This window comes from Dromiciops gliroides, chromosome 1 (genome assembly GCF_019393635.1).
Source record: "Dromiciops gliroides isolate mDroGli1 chromosome 1, mDroGli1.pri, whole genome shotgun sequence".
Lineage (NCBI taxonomy): Eukaryota > Metazoa > Chordata > Mammalia > Microbiotheria > Microbiotheriidae > Dromiciops > Dromiciops gliroides.
The window spans coordinates 724,373,301-724,395,231 of record NC_057861.1 but is presented as its reverse complement, the minus strand read 5'-3'; the positions used below and the strand labels follow the sequence as shown (position 1 = coordinate 724,395,231).

The 21,931-nt window shown below is 43.0% G+C and overlaps 1 protein-coding gene across 1 annotated transcript in view; it reads right to left on the bottom strand.

Moving 5' to 3' along the window:
• The window catches only part of PDZRN3 (PDZ domain containing ring finger 3), a 291,073-nt gene extending 270,625 nt beyond the window's left edge, over nucleotides 1–20,448 (bottom strand). The window contains exons 1-2 of the mRNA XM_043978271.1: nucleotides 19,518–20,448; nucleotides 1,394–1,480 (exon numbers count right to left, since the gene is read on the bottom strand). Of these exons, the coding sequence (XP_043834206.1) occupies nucleotides 1,394–1,480; nucleotides 19,518–20,234 (804 nt within the window). The 5' untranslated portion in view covers nucleotides 20,235–20,448. The remainder of the gene's footprint in view (nucleotides 1–1,393; nucleotides 1,481–19,517) is intronic.
• Between the last annotated feature and the right edge of the window lie 1,483 nt (nucleotides 20,449–21,931).

Here is a 21,931-nt window from a genome sequence, read left to right as displayed (position 1 = left end):
TGTGTATTGTGTTGTTCACCACCATAGAACTCATGGAGTCTTTGCCCTGTGAGATTTGTAATAGTTTACTTATAGTAGGGTCCAAAGGCCTGGGAACGGTTTCCAAACCTTTCCGACTATAGCAAAAGTGCCATTTAAATGTGTGCAGCGAATTTGGCAGATTTTCCTTTTCCTCTGGTCTATATAGACAAAGTCTGTGATGAGAAGATGCTATAACAAAAATGAAATGCAAAGAAGAAAGCATTCAGCCTCAAGTTCCACTCCTGTTCCATTTGATGTGGCTCTGGATGCCCCCAGCAAGCTCACAGGATCGATGAGATTCCCAAAGTTATCCCCCTGAACCCCTCCTGCCAAAATTATTGTGATAGATTCAGTATTCACTTCTCCCTGTGCATGCTATGCTGCTTCCTACAAGTAGAACATCAGCTCTGAGAATAAGGATTACTTGGTCTCATCTTTCTATTGCAGGCCATGCTCCCTTCACCCCTGGCCCCACTCACTCCTCACCCTCCAGACTTCTCCACCTCCAGGGCAGCAGCATCGACCCTGGTAGCCAGATTTCTAGATCCTCTTTGTGTTTTATTGTCCCCTTTACATTATGGGGTGCCTGAGGCTAGGGACCATTTTGCTTGCTTATATTTATATCCTACGTGCTTAACATACTGCCTGGCATAGAGTAAGTGCTCAATAAATGCTCGCTCTCGCTCGCTCTCTCTCTCTCTCTCTCTCTCTCTCTCTCATTATTTATTCATGTATGGAATGCCTAAAATAGAGCCAGTAATAGGTGCTTAATTCCTGTTTCTGTTAGAAGGAACCTTGGAGCTTGTCTGGTTCAACCGCTTCATTCTACAAATGAGGAAACTGAGGGAAATCCCTGCCCCCCCCATCCTATTTGCTGAGAGAGGTTCAAATCAGGAACAAAATAGTGAATAAATTAGAATCTTGGGAGGGGGGTAGGGAAATTTTGGACAAATAATGAAGTAGGGAATGAGTTCCTGAAAAATTCAGAGTTGACAGAATAAAAGAGAATCCAGATATCAAAGGATCTAGCCTTAGAATCCAAACACATTCTAATGAGTGTAGGGGAAAGTGACTTATTAACTTATACACATCACAGTGTACTTTAATTCAGTAGTGTCTAATGACCAAATTCATGGAAATGGGCCCAAAGCAAACCTGTATAATTAGCTGTGATTCCCAGGATAGAGGTATTTGTGAGTGATGAGATAAAGAAGACACCTTATAAACTTGCAGATTAGATTATATTAGAAAGGCATTTGCCTCTGGGGCTTGTATGAAGACAGAAGGTTTCCCACCCCTCACCCCCAAGCCCTGACCCATATGGTTCTCTAAAACAGGAAGAGGCAAAAACACATTTTAGCAATTAACATACCACACACGGTCGGCCACCAATAATATTAAATCCCAGAGAGCCAGAGTCGCGATGAAGGACAAGAGTCATTGTTTTCATTTCTTCACCCTATGGAGAAGAGGGAAATGAATTCAAAACTTTATCAACAGGAAATTGCTAGCATAGGCTATCAATCTCAATGTCTCATTAGCTCACAGATCATTGAACTGCCCATTTTCAAAATAAGAGTAGTGTCTTCTTTGTAAGCTGCACCAAGGAAGCTTTTTGGGCAATAAGAGTGTGGCCACATCTTTGGTTTAGATTCTAAGCATTTCTAAGTGCCCTAAAGTAGCACCTAGGAGTCATTGAGGACTGCCCCAGTCAGGATGCCCAATAGAAGAATGTGCAGGGATGTCTAGACATGTCTGAAGCATACTTTCCACAAGTGTGACTCCTGGGTCTGCAAATCCATTTTCAGGCTGATTGCTCTATCATGTGCTGTCTAGACTTCTATGATTATATTTGCTTCTCCAAAGCTCAAGCCAACAGCACCTATATCACATCATGAATGGCTCAAAGAACAATCCCCTCAAGGTTTAACAACTCCCCCCCAACCACCAATAGTATATACACTGCAGTAATCAATGAAAATTAAGCTTTAAAAGTCAGACCCACTTTTGGTGGGTTGCAGAAAGGACAAAACCCCAATTATCATTCAAAGGACAGTAGCAAAGTAAGGGCAGTCCAATATATGTGAGCACCAAAATATTGAAAACACTCTTTCTGAGACTAGGAAAAGCTAAACTCCTTTAAATCAAAAGTATTTGCGAGGTCACAAGGGCACTATGGTAGACAGTGAGTGGAAAAGAATGGGCATCTATAAATGCAAGGGTAGGAAATTCAAATGAATTTAACTTTCACAGAAAACTGTCATCTGGCTTTTTTTTTTTTTTTGCTACAGAAACTGTTTTTCAGATAAAATGCTTCCAATGATAACAACAATAACAATAATGATAATATGGCACTTCAAAGTTTGCAATGTACTTTTCATATCTCACGTGATCCTCACAACAATCTGTGACATAAATTCTATTTTTACTCCCGTTTTACATATAAGGAAACTGAGGCTGATCAAGGTTAGGTGCCGTTTGCCCAGGGTTACACAGCTAGTCAGTATCTAAGCTGTGATTGAAATTCAAGTCTTCCTGATTCCTAGTCTGGTGCTCTATCCACTAAGCATATCATGTAATGAATACAAAAACTTGGTCTTCCTGAATATTAATGTAACAAATAAGTACATATAGATATGTGAAAATAGAGATTTTATTCTGAAATATACCACCACAAAACAAAGTGTCAAGAGTTTACATAATCTTCCAGGAGAAAAACATACCCCCTTCCCCTCCACCATAATAACAGGCCAACTTGGCAATGAAGAGACAGTCAGCCTTTGAATCAGGACCAAGGTTCAAATCCTTCCCCTGTCATTAACTGGCTGTGAGAGTCTGGACAAATCCCATAACCTCTCAGTGACCCAGGAAACTAAGACTAACGAAGTTCAAGAAAGGGGTTATCTACATTGCTTTCCACATGGGGAGTTTTTACCACCCATGAACATCTCGGGTCCCGACTCCCCATCCTGACCAGCTATTCATTGAGTGGCCTCCCTTTCTCTAAGCTTTGCTATCCCATCATTCCAAAGTCCTGCTCCATTGACTGCAGCCCTTTCCAGCCCATGACTCTAGCTCCATATTTGGGAAGGATGCCTTTGTCCAGGGGAGCCAAATGAAATGAAATCATTAATGACTAATGAGCTACATTGTGGAGGAGTTTTCATTTCCCAAAGCCCTTAAGAGCCAATCCTGTGTCTAGTTTGAAAGCGGCAAGTTTCTTATAAACTTGTAAATGTTACAGAGACAGACACATCACTGCTGAAATCCCACCACAGCAAAGTCACTACTTTTCTCTGACAAAAACAGACTCAAGATTCCAATTCTTTCTAGTTAAACAAATGTGGCATTCAAAGTGAAAGTTTAATGAGAACAGAAATTTTATTACTGAAGTCACTTCATGACAAAAATATATAATATTTTATATAAAAGAGAACCCTATAGACTCTACCATGACACTTTTTCTTGTGTGTGGGTGAGTGGAAATGAGTGGCTGATAGATCTATGATTTCATGGATATAGGGAACTCCAAGCTTGGAAACTTCCTCCACTGGTGCATATGTTAACTGATCTGTAACTTCTGATCTGAAATTGTTGCTTCAGGGCACTGAAGGATCACACCATCCTGTGTATCAAAACTCTCTCTTCACTGTACCATGATGCTTCTCACAGACTCAATGAAATTAGAGATAGAGATAAATTAGTAAAAATTTACTCAATAAACATCAGTAATCATCACCAGAAACATTTATAGATGGCATCCCACAGTAGAAAGAGCATTAGGTTCTGAGGCTGTGGGTTCAAATTCCAGCTGTACCACTCACCAGCTAGGAAGCATTTGGTAAGTCACTTCTCTCTAAGAGTTTTCTCACATGCAAAATAAGAGGGGGTAGACTAGAGAGAGTCTAAGATCAGTTTCAACTTTGTATCCTACTGCACTAAGATCTTAATTTTGGTCTCAGATAGGTCCGTCAATAACAACCACTCTCCAGCCAGATAAAACCACAAAAGTTCCTAGTGGTTATGGAGCAGAAACATGATGCTACTGATTAATACGGGGTATAAGTTATGTAAGAAAACAAAAATATCTGCTTTGTTATATTAGAAAAGTAAAGGAGTTAGGTTCATCCAGACTTCTGAACAAGTAAGTTATCTTATGTTCCTGGCTTTCATAAGCAATTAATGATAGAAGTTGAAACAGTTACTTAATAATGTAGTGCAGATGTTTTGAGTGAGTGCATTTTTCTCTTCATATGTCAGTTTGAAATTGTCAATCAAATATTCAGAAAAGCTATTGAAGTCATGCCACATGTGACCTGATCTCCAGTAACCCTTGCAAACTTAGTCTTCCTTTTTATTGCCTTGCAGCGGCTTTCCTCACTGGAGATGGTAGAGAATAGCATTAAGAGAGGCAGATAGAGAGGGCAGAGCTCAGGAATTAGGAGAAATCCATATTTGGTCCCATCAAAGGGCTCTGTTTCCTTAAGTGCTTCATTATAAAGAGGTCAGACCCGTGAAGTGCTCCCCCAGCACTACCTTGGAAGGGAGGGTTTTAGCAAAGCTGCAGTTTATTTATCTTATATGTCAAAGAAGATCTAAACAGAGTCCCAGCCTCTGAGAATGCTTTCCAACGTGAAACAGGCCAATGCTTGAGAAGCACGAGACCATGGAAACACCAAGAGCTCTGAAAGAAAAAAGCTGACAATCACCTGAAATATCTATTTTCTCAGCCGTGGGTTCCATTGTGGTTGTTTTAAAAGACACTCACCAGGGGCAGCTAGGTGGTGCAGTAGATAGAGCACCGGCCCTGGAGTCAGGAAGACCTGAGTTCAAATCTGGCCTCAGACACTTGACACTTACTAGCTGTGTGACCCTGGGCAACTCACTTAATCCCAATTGCCTCAACCAAAAAAACAAACAAACCCCAAAAGCCACTGACTGACCACCAGGGATAAAGAAAAATGATCTTAATTGTTACATGCATTCAATTTAAGTCAACAGATTTACTAGGTACCTACTGTGCACAGAACATTGGCTAGGTTCAAGAGTAGGAGGGAAAACTCAGTTAAGATGTGTCCTGCTTTTGGGATCTTCATGGAGCCCTCTGAGATCCGGCTGAAACCAAAAGACTTCTTTCTTGGCCCCCTGCTCCACTAGTACCTGCCCCTGAGCTGGTGCTCCACAGACTAACAATAAAACACGTGAACACACATATATACACATGCATATACAAACATGGAAGTGTTCGGATACAGACATATATAGACATATACATATATATACACAAGCACAGAAGTATGTCTCATATACACACATATATACATCTATACAAACACAAAACTGTGCTCACACATATATACATATACACACATCTATACAAACACAGAAGTGTGTTCACACATATATACATATACATATATATACACACACATATATACAAACAGAAGTGTGCTCTCTCACACACACACACACACACACATATATACACAAACACAGAAGTGTCCTCACACAAATATACATCTACAAACACAGAACTGTGCTCACACACACACACATATATACACACATATGTACAAAGTGTGCTCACACATATATATACAAACACAGAAGTGTCCTCACAAAATATACATATACGCACATATATACATATATACATGTACACATATATATAGCTCTACATTTTTTCCATCCCATTAGAATATGAGATCCTTGAGAGCAAAGACCATTTTCTCCCCCTTTCTTTGTATCTCCAGAGCTCAGCACAAAGTCTGGCACATAGTAGGCATTTAATAAATGTCTAGTTATTAAAGGACCTTAAATACAAGGCAGAGGATTGTGAATTTCATTTTGGAGACAATAGGGAGCCACTGATGATTTCTGAACAGAAAGAGATGGCCAACTCTATTCCAAAAAGTCTGATAATAGGAATGATTTGCCCAGAGTGGAGAGAAAGTAAAAGCAGGAAGACCTTTTAAGATCCTATTGCAATAACACAGACAGGTAATGACCAGGGCCTATACTAGGATGGATACAGTGGGAATAGACAGGAGGAATGACTGGGAAAGGTATTACAGAATTAGAATCTAGAAGACTTGGCAAACTAAATAGGTATGAGACTTGTTGGTTGTTCAGTAGTTTTTTTAGTTATTTCTGATTCTTTGTGAGTCCATTTGGGGTTTTCTTGGCAAAGATAGTGGAGTGGTTTGCCATTTGCTTCTCAAGCTCATTTTACAGATGAGGAAAATAAGGCAAACAGGGTCAAGTGACTAGCCCAGGGCCACACACCTAGTAAGTGTCTGAGACTACATCTGAACTCAGGAAGATTCTGACTTCAGGACCAGCACTCTACCCATTGTGCCACCTAGCTGCCTTGACATAAGAGATGAGTAAGAGGGAAAAGTCATTTTTCAACAAAGGAGTTGTTCATTTTCTAGTTGCAATAAACCTGGGAAGTTATCTAACAGATGAGAAAACCAAGGCCCAGGGAGGTTAAAGGTAAGTTTAAGTTAGACACCGGTAGTGAGCAGCAGAACTTGGATCCAAAACCAAATTTTCTGATTTCAAATCCAGTGCGTTTTTTTTTTAATATGAAAGCCTGGATAGAAAGTAGTATCATTGAAAGAAATAACATCAAGAGGAGCTAGTTTAAGGAGAAAACTTATAAACTCAGTTTTAGACATGTTGTGTTGGATGGAGGCATTGGTGAAATGCCCTATAGGCAGGTGGAGATGCATCATCTGAGAAAAGGAGATAAATGAGAGTAAGTGTAGAAAGAGAAGATGATGGGGCCTAGGACAGAGCCTTGAAGAATCATCCCTTTAACAGGATGGGAAAGTGATGATTTGGAAAGGAAATACTGAAAGGATCCATAAGGGTACAGTATCAAGTGGGAAAAAGTATCAAGGAAGAGGTTAAAGGAAATGAAAAATGGCAGCCAGGGGCCAGGAGGTAGGGGGGTGGGGGGTGGGTGTCACTGCAATGGATCATTAGAACATTCCTGACAGGAATGACGAGTTTCAGTAGAGTAGTGAAAAGCTACAATGCAAAGAGCTAAGGAGAAAGTGATGGGTCAGGAAGTGGAGGCACTTGGAGTAGATAACTCCATCAATGGAAGAACAATGTGACAGTAGCCAAATGGTCAAGGAAGGACATAGAAACTGTGAAATAAGGGAGAGAGACAGGCTTGGCTTCAGGGGACATGGGTTCAAATTCTGTTTCTGACACGTTATGTAGTCATGGGCAAGGCACTTAAATTCTCAAAGCTTCAGTTTCCTCCTCTCTATTAAGTGATACTGAGACTTGCTCTGCTGACCCCACTGGGCCATTGTTGGGAAAGCATTTGCAAATATGAGTTACTATTATTTTGAGGACTGATGAACTTTCATCTATAAAATGACCTAGCTGGGTTACATAAGTTGTAAGGTCCCTTCCAACTTTAAATCTTGTCGGTCCCTGAGTATGAGCATGCAACTGCCAACTGATGTGGCAAGAATGGATACCAACATTGGTGAATAAGTACAACAAGAGGTAGACTGAAGTGGGATGTCATAGTATTGTAGGAGGAATTGTGTAGTTGTCAGAACTAAAAACAACAGAGAAATATGACAAGTTAATTTGCCCCAAAGTTCTATATTAAATTATTTGCAACCATCACTTGTTATATGGATGTAAGCCTTTACTGGGTGCAGCATATAATAAATGTGAAACTTTAAAGAAAAACATAAGGAGATTTATGATTTAAAAAAAAAGATCCAGGACTGCTCAGATAGGAAAGGATGACAGGTAGACATGCTGAGAGCTCCACTGATATCCTCCTGATATCAGGAAAGGCCCCAGCACCCTGGGTGCACTCTCTGTGGTGAATCTAGGAGAGTACATAGAGTTATTACTTTCAGCATAAGATTTATTAAGGAAGAAATGCTGGGGCAGCTAGGTGGCGCAGTGGATAGCACACCAGCCCTGGATTCAGGTGGACCTGAGTTCAAATCAGAACTCAGACACTTGATACTTACTAGCTGTGTGACTCTGGGCAAGTCACTTAACCCCAATTGCCTCACCAAAAATCCCCCCCAAAAAACAGAAGAAATGCTAATACTCTACTTAACTTTTTCAGTTTTACATAAATACTCTTTGTGATATTAATTAGTTTTCTTGGCCCCAAGGTCCCAATACCTCATAAGGCTCAAAGACAGTTAACTGGTGTAAAAATTACATTCTTGTCACTCAAGAAATTCATCAATGTAGTGTGAGGGCCAAAATTTTATATACCGAGTGTTAATTGGGTGACTCACCTAAATATTGGGGTCCCGGAAATATGAGGGACCTTTTAGGTTCACCCTCCCCTCTGAACTGCCCTTTTAAAATATTTCTCCCAGCCCAATAAGAAAGGAGACTTTTAGCTTTAATTCACTGAAGGATCAGATTTTATTACTTATGAATTAATTAAATAACAAAGGTGAAACTAATAAAATCAAAGGTAAGGAAATAGAAAAAAAAAAGAAATACAGATAAATACTCTTAACTCTAAACTTAGCCTATGCAATCCCCAGATCATTTCCAAATAAGCTAATTCAAAGGAATTTAGGGTTTTCCCTAATTAACTCACCAAAACCTGCACAGTGGAGCATTCTCCTTCTGACCTCAGTAGTATACTTAACTTCAGGGTGGGCCAGGTGTGGCTCCTCCCAAATGAGTCAGCTAAAAACTGCAATAATGATTTTATAACAAATAATTTTTACCACAGTAGGAAATACATTAATGGCCAATACTGTCATTAATGCTTCCCTCCTCGTGTATTCAGAGATAGTAAGTAACAATAGTATCTTTCCTTTGAATAATACATCAACAACAAAAAATGATTCTTAACAGCAACAGTTTACATTACTGGTCTGCTTTCTCTCTCTCTCTCTCTCTCTCTCTCTCTCTCTCTCACACACACACACACACACACACACACACACACCTTCCCATCCTTCAACTGGTTCTAATGATGTAAAAATTGATATACTATATCAAGGTTCCTTTGGTGGTACCTTGTATTCTCACTGATGCTGGTACCCACAACCTCCAACATTGCTGCTTTTGAGCCTTCTCATCCTGAGACTCTTTTCAAGGTCCTCCCACTAATCCCCCATAGGGGCACACCCAATATGTTGAGGGCTTTCTACTAGAGAAGGGGATCTTAACCTTTTTTGTGTGTCATGGCCCCCTTCAGCAGTCTGGTGAAGCCTATGATCCCTTTCTCAGAAATAACTGAAGGAAATTCTGAATTCAGCTGGAGAGAGTGAAAATAAATATGTACTTTTCCCCCACCTAAGACTTTCCCCCCAAATGTATCCAGAGACACCTTCCAAGTGATCTTTGTTCTAGATCTCTAGAACTCTTAAAATTGCAGCACTCTACCCCAAATCCCTCTGCCAGAGCCAAATAAATTGAAGTGGAAGGTGTGAACAATTATTTGGCTCATTCACAGTCTCAGTCAACAAGGCCTCTGATTTATGGTTAGAGTTTTAGAAGTGCCTCCTATTCTCATCCATTGTGAAGAAAATATTTGCACCCCATCTTGATCACAGCCTCCTTCCTACGGTGATATACCAATTTGTGCAGGCCGCACACATTCCTTGCACCTCTAAAATCCTACTCTAAAACAGGATAGGGAATGTACAAGTTCTGCCCTCATTTAGAAAATTTGCCTCAGGTTGGATGAAATTGTGTCAGCTGACTGAGTATTGGGCAAATCTAAAAGACATAAGGTAAGCCATAAAAAGACATTAAGGTGTTGAAGACAGAGGACTGAACCCCAGCTTCTTTAGGCATCTGCCATTAAAGCAGCTATAAGACTTTGGGGGAAGTCACAGACTCAGGACCTCACTGGCTTCTACCACTTGTAAGTGGAAGAGTCAATTCCGAAAGTTCCTTTTACCTCCAAAAAAGGACAAGGGAAAAAATACCAAGGCAACTTTGCCTGTTAACTTCTCTCTCTGATCCAGTACTTTGAAAGACAAGAGGAAAAACAGTGGGCAGATAAATCGAAGTAAGGCTGATAGATCCTTGTGGTATGAGACTGGGGGTTAGGGGATATAGAGGCAGTCGAAGAGATAAGAAACAGTGGGGCCCAGCTTACCCAAGAGGCTGGCTCTGATATGTACCTAGCACCAGCTGAGCAGACAAGATTCTTAGCAAGCCCAGGGGTGAGAATTAAAGTGGAGATTTTGTTTAGACCTGGGAAGTGTGGGATGCATGCCAGGGTAGAAGAAGGGATGGTGTTGGCCTTAAGGTATAACAGAGAGTCTGTGGAAGGAATAAGGGTGAAAGAGTGGTGAGATGTAGTAGAAAGAACATTGAAAGGGGCAGCTAGGTGGTACAGTAGATAAAGCACCAGTCCTGGAGTCAGGAGGACTTGAGTTCAAGTCCAGCCTCAGATGCTTGACACTTACTAGCTGTGTGACCTTGGGCAAGTCACTTAGTCCCCATTGCTGTGCAACCCCCCCCCCACAACAACAACAAAAAAAACCATTGTATCTGGAGTTAGAAGATCTTCCTACTCCCGGGCTAGTTAGTGCCGAAGATAGAGGGCTGGGTCTGAAATCAGGAACACCTGAATTCAGATTCAGCCTCAGAAACTTGCTAGCTGTGTGACCCTGGGCAAGTGGCTCAATCTCTGTCTGCCTCAGTTTCCTCAACTATAAAACTGTAACAAAACACCTACCCCTTCAAGGGTCGTTGTGAGAGTCAAACGAGATAACATTCATAAAGCACTTAGCACAGTGCCTGGCACATAATAGGCAAGTTCTTTGCCTTTCACCCCTCTCTGGCTGGCAGGTTGCCCTGAAGAGAACAGGGAGCTGAGAGAAGGGACAAAGAGGAGGGTTTTCTGCACCCTACAAAAAGATGTGTCCAATGATGGTTTTCTCCCATTTTGCAATGGAGATGTTCAAAGGTTTTCTTTCTTCCTTTTTTTTTGGCGGGGGGGGGGGGCAGGGAGAAACAGGAGTTACCAACATTTCTAAAGTTAGTCTGACAAAAAGCTGAAAGAGAAGCAGGGTTTTCTGACTGCTCATCTCTAAGAGACCAAGCAAGGAGCAAGGGCTGAAGAGCTACAGCGGTTTGTTACAGACTCATCCATGCTGAATTTAGAAAATGCAGAAGATCACTTGATGCTTTAAAGAACGTGAAATGAAGGATGGAGCCTATTGTGCTCCACAGAAATTCCCATTTGTTTCCACATCACTAGAACAAGAGAATTCATGCTGGAAACCCATCGATTTGGTTCAGAACACCATGAATTCATAGCACAAAAGATAGAAACGTGTGTCACTCATAAAGTCATGACAATGGAAATTATTTTTTATCACATAGTAAAACGATCTCAAATTTGATTAGCTGACAAAATGTAAGTTTAGGAAAAGAAGTTGTTTGGGCAGACAAAATCAACTAAAAGAAGGAAACGTGCCTATAGCTTGGAAAACTAGCCCTTCCCAACAGCTTTTTAAAAAAATGTATTGTGCTCTGTTTTTCTAGTCCCCTTTCTCCACTGTATTATTCTGGCTCCATCATCCTATGCCATTCAAGACTCCAAAGTTTGGAAACTGGCCATATCCAGATGAGTGCAAAGGCTCTGGGAGTCAGCTGATGACAGTGTCAATGCCAGCTTTTCCAAGACATTTTTCTACACAATGATGCATGGTTCCTGATTATCCCTGTTTCCAACTGCCCCGACTGGAAAGTTGCCCAGTATGTTGTGAAAGATGTAACTGACCGGCTGGGTCATGCATCTGGGTGACACCACTGACACCTTTTAGTTTTCCGGAGATTATGCAAAGTTCATGTCTGATGCTGCTGCTGCTATATGCAGACAGCTGGGAAATAGCCCGGGGGCTGCTGATGAACTGACAAGAAACACACAGGAAGTTTGGAACTCAGGGGTAGACTTGAATGGAGTTTTGGACAGTGTGGAGGGAAGAAAATGGAAAAGAGGCAGTCATAGTTACTGGGAATTGTAAAAATAATGATGGTGGTAATAATGAGAGCTCACATTTACACAGAGCTTTAAGGTGGGTGAAGCACTTTACAAATATAGCATTTGATCCTCATAGCAACTCTGGGATAAGATGTTGTTATTATCCCCACTTTACAGATGATAAAAATGAAGCCAACAGAGTTAAGTGACTTGCCCAGGGTCACATAGCTAGTAAGTGTCTGAAGCCAGACCTAGTAATTTATCCACTGGGCTACCTAGCTGCCCTCTACTCCCAAACTTACTTGATATTTTCTTTACGTATACCATACATAGTAATGACTTATCTGTGTATATATTGATCCCCCTGCTGAATGTCAGACTGTTGACAACAGTAATTCTCCTGTTTCTCTTTTTATCTCTAACACAATGAGGGTGTAGCACAGAGCAGGTACTTAATGAATGGTCAGTCCTTTGAACTGAAGCCTCTTTTGGCCAAATCCAAACACACAATTCCACCTCCCAAGCCAGAGTAGGAATAGGGGGTCTTTAAGTGGTAAGCTACAATGGTGAGTGGTCTTACTTGGAGTCAGGAAATCTCTGTTTTGCTTCCTTCCTCTAACACTTATTAGGTGTGTAAGCATGGGTAAACTGTGCAATCTTTCAGTGCCCTAAACAAGATTCTAAGACTGTAAATTGTAGAAAAATTGCACACCTGCAACAGTGGAAGAAGTTTCACACACCAGAAGTCCCAGACACCTCCCCCCTCCCATTAAAAGAAAGGCTCTTTAAGAAATAATGCAAAGCGAAAATTATCATGGATGATACGAACAAAAGAATCACCAGTCATTGGGGTACTGGAATAGATCTGTAATATGCATATCTTTCCAATGATACAGATGGTAAAAACTCCATGTCTCCCCATTCTGAATGACTCTGGTTCATGTCCTCACATCAATTCAACATGGCAGCCCATCTAACATTCCCTAAGTTCTCTTGGTATACCAAGAATACCAATGGAACATAAAGTCTCCATGAAACAAAAGGGGGGAAAATTGGGTTAAGGCATAAAAGTAAATAGAGACTGTATACAATGGAAGTTAGTTCCAGATGGCAAGAGTTTGGGATGTGGCCTTCTACCAAAATAGTACTTAAGAAGATGTGAAGTAATAAAGGGAAGCAGACATTCAGACAAAAAGTGAAAGACAGTATGGGTTGGTTCAGTGGCTATGGGGCTTATAGAGTTTTTAAACTGCCCAGGTTTAAAACCATCCAGCTGATCTGGGCCAGAATTCATAGGATCACAGACAAGGAACGAGAAGAAGCCTCCCCCGTTTAGTCTGGTGATGCCAAACTCAAAAAGAAATGGGAGCCACTAAATTGTACAAAAGGATCCTGAAGGCTGCATACTGACTTAGAAAGCCACACATATTTATTTATTTATTTTTAATTAACACCTCAATGCATTAAAATCAGATAGGAAATATGGTTTAGCCTACACCGGGTAGTGTTGTGGGCTGCATGGAGTCCACGGCCTCATGTCTGACACCTCACATCTAGTCCAACTCCTTCACTGTACAGGGGAGGAATTGAGGCCCAAATAGGTTGAGTGATTTGCCCAAGGTCACACAGCTACTAAATGCCTGAGGCTGAATTCAGATTTTCATCTTCCTGCATCCAAATGCAGTGCCTTTTTCACCGTCTCAGGGCCAAATAATACGCTTTTAGAAATTCAAGGAAAAATGGAGAATAAAGACAGTTTTCTTTCCCAATATTACCAATAATAGCCTTGGCTTTTAAAATGTCGTGCTGTTTTCAAATAGCCTCAGCAGAAAACCTCAAGATGTGTGCTTTTCTTTTTCTGCACATCTGTTTCTCGGTTTGTATGACTGATTTTAACAGTGTTCCATCTGCTTTTTTGTTTGAACATCCACTGATATCTAAAAATGAGTGCCTGATAGTTACCGGGAAACCAAACAGCAACAATGGTTTGCTTCCTGTTTGAAAGGAGCCATATACATCTCTCTCAGGCATGGAGAGAGGTGCTTTGGAGCAGGGCAATGGAGAGGAGGTTAAAATAAAAATAGTCTTTTTCACTATTTGAGGACATTCCTATCTGAAACACAACAAAAGTGGGGCAGGCCAATTTCTACTGCCAAGGAAGTTGGGAGTTCTTATTACATCACTTTATAGCACAGAAACCAAGCTATCCAGTTAACTCTTAATTATCTTTGATAATTGGAAAAAGCATAAACATGAATTACTGAAATGTCCAGATGATCAGAAACTTAAATTGTCATTTGTCGCATCAAGTTCCTTTGGGCCTTTTGCCAGAGTTGCTAAGAAGTCAGGGAACAAGGGAAAATATTGAATCTATCTTCTTTCTGCCCAATCCTGACAATACTGCTAGCAAGTCATGCAAGTGGTCAGAAGTTTAGAACTAGGAGGCAAGGGCTTTGCGTGATTCATAAATGAGATAATGCACTCTTGAATAACGTATGTCTGTTTCTTTTTCATGATGATCACTGCAAACTGTGCAAATATTTCTTTAGAAAATCCTACTTTAAAAAAAAAACACAACACACAGGAAGTGTCCAAGCAAATTACGTTTGTAGCACCCATCTCCACTCCTTCAGTGTTTTGCAGTTTTCATTTTTGGGACGATGGTAGATATTCAAATACTTTACAGATTAACTATATACTGGAACCCAACAGCTCCCATAGAGGAGTACTAAAGTAGCCTCTTTATGAGCTAGTCCCATCTCTTGTCTACTAAGACTACTAAGAATGGTATTTCTGTAAGGTTTCAGGATAGAATCGCCCACTACTTACCCCCACTACCACTGAGAATCTCATCCTCAGCTTCTAATTATGAAACAATTATCCAAGGATCAATGTTGTATTAGACCATGATATAAATGAACCTAAAAACACAGTCTTTGTCCTGTGGGCTCACTATAAAAATTAAAAAAAAAATTGAACAAGAAAATGCACAATCCCATCTGTTATTTTCTCTACATAAACAATGTTCCACCACTTCCTTTTCCACAGAAAAGTTATTAGAATATTATGAAACACAAAGAATCTACCTAATAAATAGCTAAGGGCCTTGTACGGAGTAGATATTTACTAAATGTTTAATTGTATTGAGAGAGAAAAAACTTGGTTGATCAAGAAATAATTATAGTTTGTTAGAGCCATTAAAATACAGAATGGAATATTTGGATGACCCAATGGATTAAAGTGGATTATGAGCTATGGATCAAAGTTCCCCCCCAAAGCTGAATGACTACAAGAGGAGAGAGGTATTGGGAAGCATACAACACTAACATTGAAATGACTAAGATAAGGTAGGACTACCAAGAACAGCAATCTCACATGGACTTAAACAGATCTCTAATCACTTGTTGCTTGGTTACCCATAACCACCACATTTCCCACCTTGTCCTTCTTATTATTTACCAGCCCAAAGAGGATAGGTATTAGACTATCACACAAACATATTCTCTCATTCTGATGCAGAACTACTCAAATTATAATTCTTGATTGAACTTAACCTGTTAAGCAAAGAAATCATGTTTCTAGAGTAAGAGAACCTAGATTCAAATCCCACCTCTGAACCTTTACTACCTGTGTGACCTTTGGCAAGTCACATGACCTCTTCGTGCCTCAGTTTCCTCATCTGTAAAATGAGGAGGTTGAATTAGATGGCCTCTTTGGTCCCTTTCATCTCTAGATCTATGATCCTAAGTTACCAGAATCAAATAATAACAAGAGAATATCAGAGTTTTGTTACAACACTGTCCTTTCAATGCAGGCATGCTATGAGGCTTTTTAAGTAAAAGTGTCTTATGAAGTAATGATTTGGGCATATTATTACATGGACCCCTTTGGATGGGCCCCAAAGTGGATGCATCTTATAATCAATTCTCATCATCTAGTAAATAGTCTAAGGAATCATTCTACAATAAATTTAGAAATGAAAGTCATAAAGAGAAGCTAATTCCAACTCCTGGACAAAATTGTTCACTCATCTCTAATTCCTGTCACTTGTAGCAAATGGGTCTCCAGTGCCTGATACATATGCCTTGCACGTTATAGAAGTCTAATAAATACCTATCAATATTAGATGACAAAGGTGTCTGGGTCTTTATTTTCCCTATAGTGGCTGGACTCAAATGGATTGGCCAGAATGCCAGTTAATTAACTTATCAACAATACAGTGAGAACATTTGGTGTTATGTTCAGCCACAGAAACTATTGAGTGGTGTGCAATTTCAGACAGTTGGCTCAAGGTGTTTCCCACATCTGGAAAAGCTTTCAACAAAACTGAGCTGTCAATTAGGTTCATTTATTTACAGTAGTTATAACGAATAAATATATTTAGGTGATGTGGGGCTACAGAAAACTTTCTCTTCCTGGATGACAATCTAGAACTGAGCCCAAATCAGCAAAACAGTTTCTTGTACAGCTATGGATGATGGAAAAGAAAAAATAGAAAGATCCATTTTTTCCCAATGAAAGCCCATACTGGCCCGGTGATCTGTAAAGCATTCATATTCCCACAAAGGACAAGACAGCTCTTTGGATTTCCAAGGAGATTAATATATTATGAGAACCATCCAACAATAGGGCATTTCAGTAGAAGTTGACAAGTTGGGTTCAGTTGAATCCAGATACTTGCTCCCTAGAGAAAAGCTTTCAGTTCTTGATCATCCAAGAGTAGGAATCCTAGAACCAAATGTGTGAGTGACAAAAAGAAGGACTGAGACAGAGCTCAGAAGCATAGACCCTTAGAAAATGAGAGATGTAAGAAGCCCCTTTGTTGGTGGATAAAGCAACAGAGGACTAGCAGCATTAAGTGACTGATCGAAGGTCAAACCCATTAGAGTCAACATTCCAATCCCCAACATGCAACCTTTTCCTCTAAATTTATTTTTCAAAGGACAATGAAATGCAGGGGACATCACCATGCCTATCTTGGCCCAGAGCCAACTTCAGATCGTAGGACACCTTTGAATACTTTATTTGCTTCCTGGTTGGTTTTCTCTTCACTATTCAAAGACATGACCAGGATAGATTGAATGATATTTGCTCATTTAATGGAACACTTTCAATTCTTTTAAAGCTAGTTTATACTAGAATGGGGGGGGGGGGACAGAAGGGAGGGGATGTGATATCCTGGCTGTAGGGAACTCCCTCTACCAAAGCAGATCTGCCACAGTTTTGCAACCTGCAGGCTTAAAAAGTTGCCTGGGGCACCTAAGAGTTTGAGTGACTAGCTCTAGATAGCACAGTATATATGTTAAGAGATGAAACTTGAACTCAAGTTAACCTGACTCTAAAGCCACTACACATACTGCAGCTGCCTCTCCTATTAGTTACATGTAACATACAATGAATGCTGTAAACATCAAGGGAGTAGCATTTTATGGAAATCCACCCAAATCGGGATGTAAAAGAGGGAAAAAAATACTCATAAAATGTAATTCCAAATTGAGAAAAAATCGTTTCCAACTATTTGAATACAGACTGAATCACAGTAGCACATTCTATGGATAATAAAAAGGCCCTTAAAAGGCTCACTACACCACAATCAAGTATTATAGCGTTCTTGACTGATTTAAAAAAAAAAAAGAAAAGAAAAGAAAAAGTTCAGAAGGCTGGCTTGGTTAGATTCTGGCCCATGACAACAAATGGTTAACTTGACTTCAGAAGACAGCTCGATATCTTCCAGGTTTCCCTAACACCTAGAATATGCTGACTGTTGATACAGCCTACTTCTGAGACCACCGAGATCATGTGAGGCAACTTGGTGCCACTCTTTTTTTTTTTTTTAATGTATGACCTCAATTCTCCATCGGAGCTGGGCATCAACTTTCAAACGAGAAATTTAACTGTGCAGAGATTACATAGTAACCTCTTGTCCGGCCAGCAAGACCCTGCTGATGGTCTTCACTCCAACCCCATAGATCTTTTCAAAACATAGTTTTGAGTAAATGTATCACATTTTTTGATTCACAGAGTTTACCCAAACACTCTAAAAAGGAAACAAAGAGGCAAGAAGAAATAATAAACTAGGTTAACAATGAATGATAGATAAACTCCAGGGGAGTGAATGGCTTATTTATAAATAAAAGTATCACTTCAAAATATTCAGGAAGTCCGGATTGCAAGACAAACTTGGGAAACCTATTAAGTGGCCCACCACCGGCAACACCAGGAGGATAAGCTTCAGGTAGGATTAAAAATAGTGTTTCTCTTTTTATTTTGGCAACACACCCTCACACAGCCCTTTTGTGTGCGTTCCGAGCCGAGCCCGTGGTGAGTAGCTGAGCTCTAAATATTTGCCCTTCGCCCAGGGTCCGCCAGCTGCTAAGACTGCAGCTGACAGACAGACATGTCTGTGGGCGAGGAGGGAGAAAGTATGTCTGAAAAAAAAAGGGGGGGGCTCCTAGTAGACCTTGAGGATACATATGCCAGGAAACCAGGGGGAGGGGAGTGGCCCTGAGGGAAGAGTTCAGCACCAAGTCAAAAGTAACAAAGCTACCGCCCTGATCCCCTCGTGCCCACCCGCATTCCCCTACTCCCTCCCATCGGCCCCCGGAGGGTGTCCCAGAGCCCGGGTGGGCTCAGGGCGCAGCTTCTATTCCCAGCTCCGCATCTGCTCCAGTTCTCTCCGCCACAGGCAAATAGCCCAGCCAAAGCGGCGGCGGCGCCCCCATTACCCTTCCCTCTCTGTCCCCACCCCCACAACTTCTCCCAAAGAGAAGAATCGAGCCAGTGGTGGGGGTAGGGGGCAGGATGAGAAAGAAGGGAAGTCTCCACCACCTTTTTTTCTTTTCTTCTGCTTTCAAGAAGCATTGGCCAGGGTTGCCTTGCCCGCCTCTCCCCCAGTACCCCTGAAGAGGGGAATGAAGGAGAGAGGCTGGGGAGACAGGGAAACTGGAGAGCAAGCGATAGCTGGTGGACAGGAGGGGGCATACTGGGAAAGAGGGGGCAGTAGATGGCGGAAAGGGGGTTATACTAGAGGGGAGGGAGGGAGTAACTAGTGGAGATAGATACTCGTGGGGAGGGGGCGTAGTTAGGGAAAGGGGTGGCTATAGCGGGGTTGGGGGGCGGTAGCTGGTGTAAAGGGGAGAAGAGGCAATAGCAGAGGGAGCAGGACGATAGTTGGGAAAGGGGATAAGATCTAGGGAGAGAGGGCATAGTTAGGGAAAGGGGTGGGGGGCGATAGCTGGTGGAAGGGGAGAAGGGGAGATACCAGAGGGAGGAGGGCGATAGTTGGGAGAGGGGAAAAGAGCTAGGAGTAGTTCGGGAAAGGGTGGCTATAGCGGGATGGGGGGCGGTAGCTGATAGAAAGGAGAGAAGGGGCAATATCGGAGCGGGGAGGGTGATAGCTGGAGGAGAGGGGGCGATAGCTGGGGGAAGATGGGACAGGAGCTGTGGCGAGTGGCAGGCGAGCGAGGAGAGGAACGTCGTGCGAGTGGGGAGGCAGGGAGGGGGGATCCGGCCCCTGGCGCCCCTCCCCGCGTCCTACCTTGCTGCCCGGGGAGGCGACGCTGCGGCTGAGCGAGTCGAGCCGGGCGCTGTACTCGGTGAACTTCTTCTGGTAGCGCAGCGCTGTCATCTGCAGCTCCAGCTGCACGGCGGCCAGCTGCGCCACGAGCGACTTCTCGCGCTTGCCGGCCCGCAGCGCCTCCTTCTTGAGCTCCTTCTCCAGGCCAGCCACCTTGGCCTGCAGCGCGCCGCTGTGCGCCTTGAGCGCCTGGAAGCAGCAGTGCGCCCCGGGCCGCAGCTCGCCGTGGGTCAGCACCAAGCCGCAGCCCTGCTCGCACAGGCCGGCGGGCCGCGCTTCGCAGCGCTCGCGCATGTGGCTGTCCACGTCCTTGAGGTTGAGCACCTCTCCGCAGCCCGGGTGGCGGCAGCGCGCTGGCGAGTAGTCGCACATCTCGACGTGCTCGCCCAGATGCTGCAGCTTCACCACCCGCTCGCAGCCGCGCGCATGGTGGTCACACTTGATGTCCAGCTTGAGGATGAGGCTCTTGAGCGGCAGGACGTGGTTGAGCTCCTTGGTGGAGATCCGCTGGCACTGGACCGGGCAACTGCCCTGCTGCACCACCCAGGGCAGGACGCAGCCGGCGCAGAACACATGACCGCAAGGGGTGGTCAGGGGGTCTTCCAGGACCTTGTTGCACAGATTGCACTTGAAGTCTGGGTCCACGTCGCCGTCGAAGCGATCCAGCTCGAAGCCCATGGTCTCGCGGCTCGGGCACGGCTTGGTGGGAGAAGGGAGTCCGGGGCCAGCCTGGGAGAGGGGAGCGCGGGGCCGGCCAGGGAGACCACACACACAAACGCTCAGCCGCCGCCGCCTCCGCCGCCGCCAAAAGTTTCTAAGAAATCCCCAACTCCCGGGAGCGGTGGCGAAAGTGGAGCGGCTCCTCCGCCGCCGCTCGTCATCGGGAGAGGCGTCCCAGACAGGCTGGCTGCGCTGCTCGCTCTCCCCGGACTGAGCTAATTGCTCGAGACTTCCTTGGAAAAGGCTGGAGACGACTTCTCTACCGCATTTGCGCGAGTTAACGCGCAGCTTTCCGCCAGAGGCAGCCCGCCTCTCCTCCCCCGCGCAGAAGGGGGCGGGGGGGGGTGAGGGTCAGGGTGGGGAGGGGGACCGGGGACCCGGAGGGAGGAGGGCGATCGCCTGTGGAGTCCTTAGGCATGCGCAGGGGCAAGCATGGAGATTCAGGTTCAGTTAACTTGGGACAGGAGTGGGCGGGGGAGGGAGAGGCGGAGTGGGCACTTTCCTTCTCTCCCCTCCCACCCCACGTCTAGTTGGAAAGGATGAAAATAAAGCTTGCAGAGGGAAAGCTAGGGAGAAGGAGAAAGGGACTTGAACAAGATGCAGAAACCTTTGCTTCTTTTGTTAATAATACCGTGCATCCTAGAAGACGTTTCAAGGCTGCTTTCCCCCCTTTTTGGCTGTCTGGCCCTTATGCTAAGAATCTGGAAAGAAGAGTTTGCCAAAGCTTATGTTCTTTATTTCCAGGGTAGTTTCGAAGGGAAAAAAAAAAGAGGAGTGGAAAGTAGTCTTTTCCTCTGACTTTTGGCTGTTGTTTGTTGGTTGTATAAAAGCCCAGGGTAACAACATCTCTGAACAGTTTTGGAGAATGAGTGGATGGATCTGGGTTAGCCATTTTACTTGAAGCTTGTCAGTCATTCAGTCAGGCTCTGTGCTAAGCCCTAGGGATGCAAAGAATGTCAAAAACAAAGCAAATAAACAAAAATTCTGCTCTCAAGGAGCTCACAGTCTAATGGAGGAGACAATAGGTAAACATATATATGAAGATATATAAAGGGTAAATCAGAGATAACCAGAGGAAGGCATTATAGTCAAGGGGGATGGAGAAAAGATTCCTGCAGAAAATAGGAATTTAGCTAGGACTTGAAGGAAACCTGGGAAACCAGGAGGCAGAGAGGAGGAAAGTGAGTGTTCCAAGTATGGGAGACAGTCTGAAAAACTGTGCCTGATAAACGTTCATATAGGATGATAAGAGTTTAATTGTGAAATTTTCAGTACCTCTCTCACGGCCCTAGGGTCAATACAGTCCAATTCAACAAGTGTTGGATTTTGTTTTGTTTTGTTTTGTTTCAGGCCCCACGATTTATATGGGTAGGGGATTCCTGGCTCTGAGACATAAATGTTGTTCAGTCATTTTTTCTGTCCTGTCCAACTTTTCATGACCCCATTTGGGGTTTTCTGGGCAAAGTTCCTGAAGTGGTTTGCTGTTTCCTCCTCCGGCTCATTTTACAGATGAAGAAACTGAGACAAACAGGTTAAGTGACTTGCCCAAGGTCACACAGCTTGTAAGTGTCTGAGGCCATATTTGAATTCTGAAAGATGAGTCTTCCTGACTTCAAGCCTGGCATTCTATGCCCTGTCCCACCTACCTGCCCCTA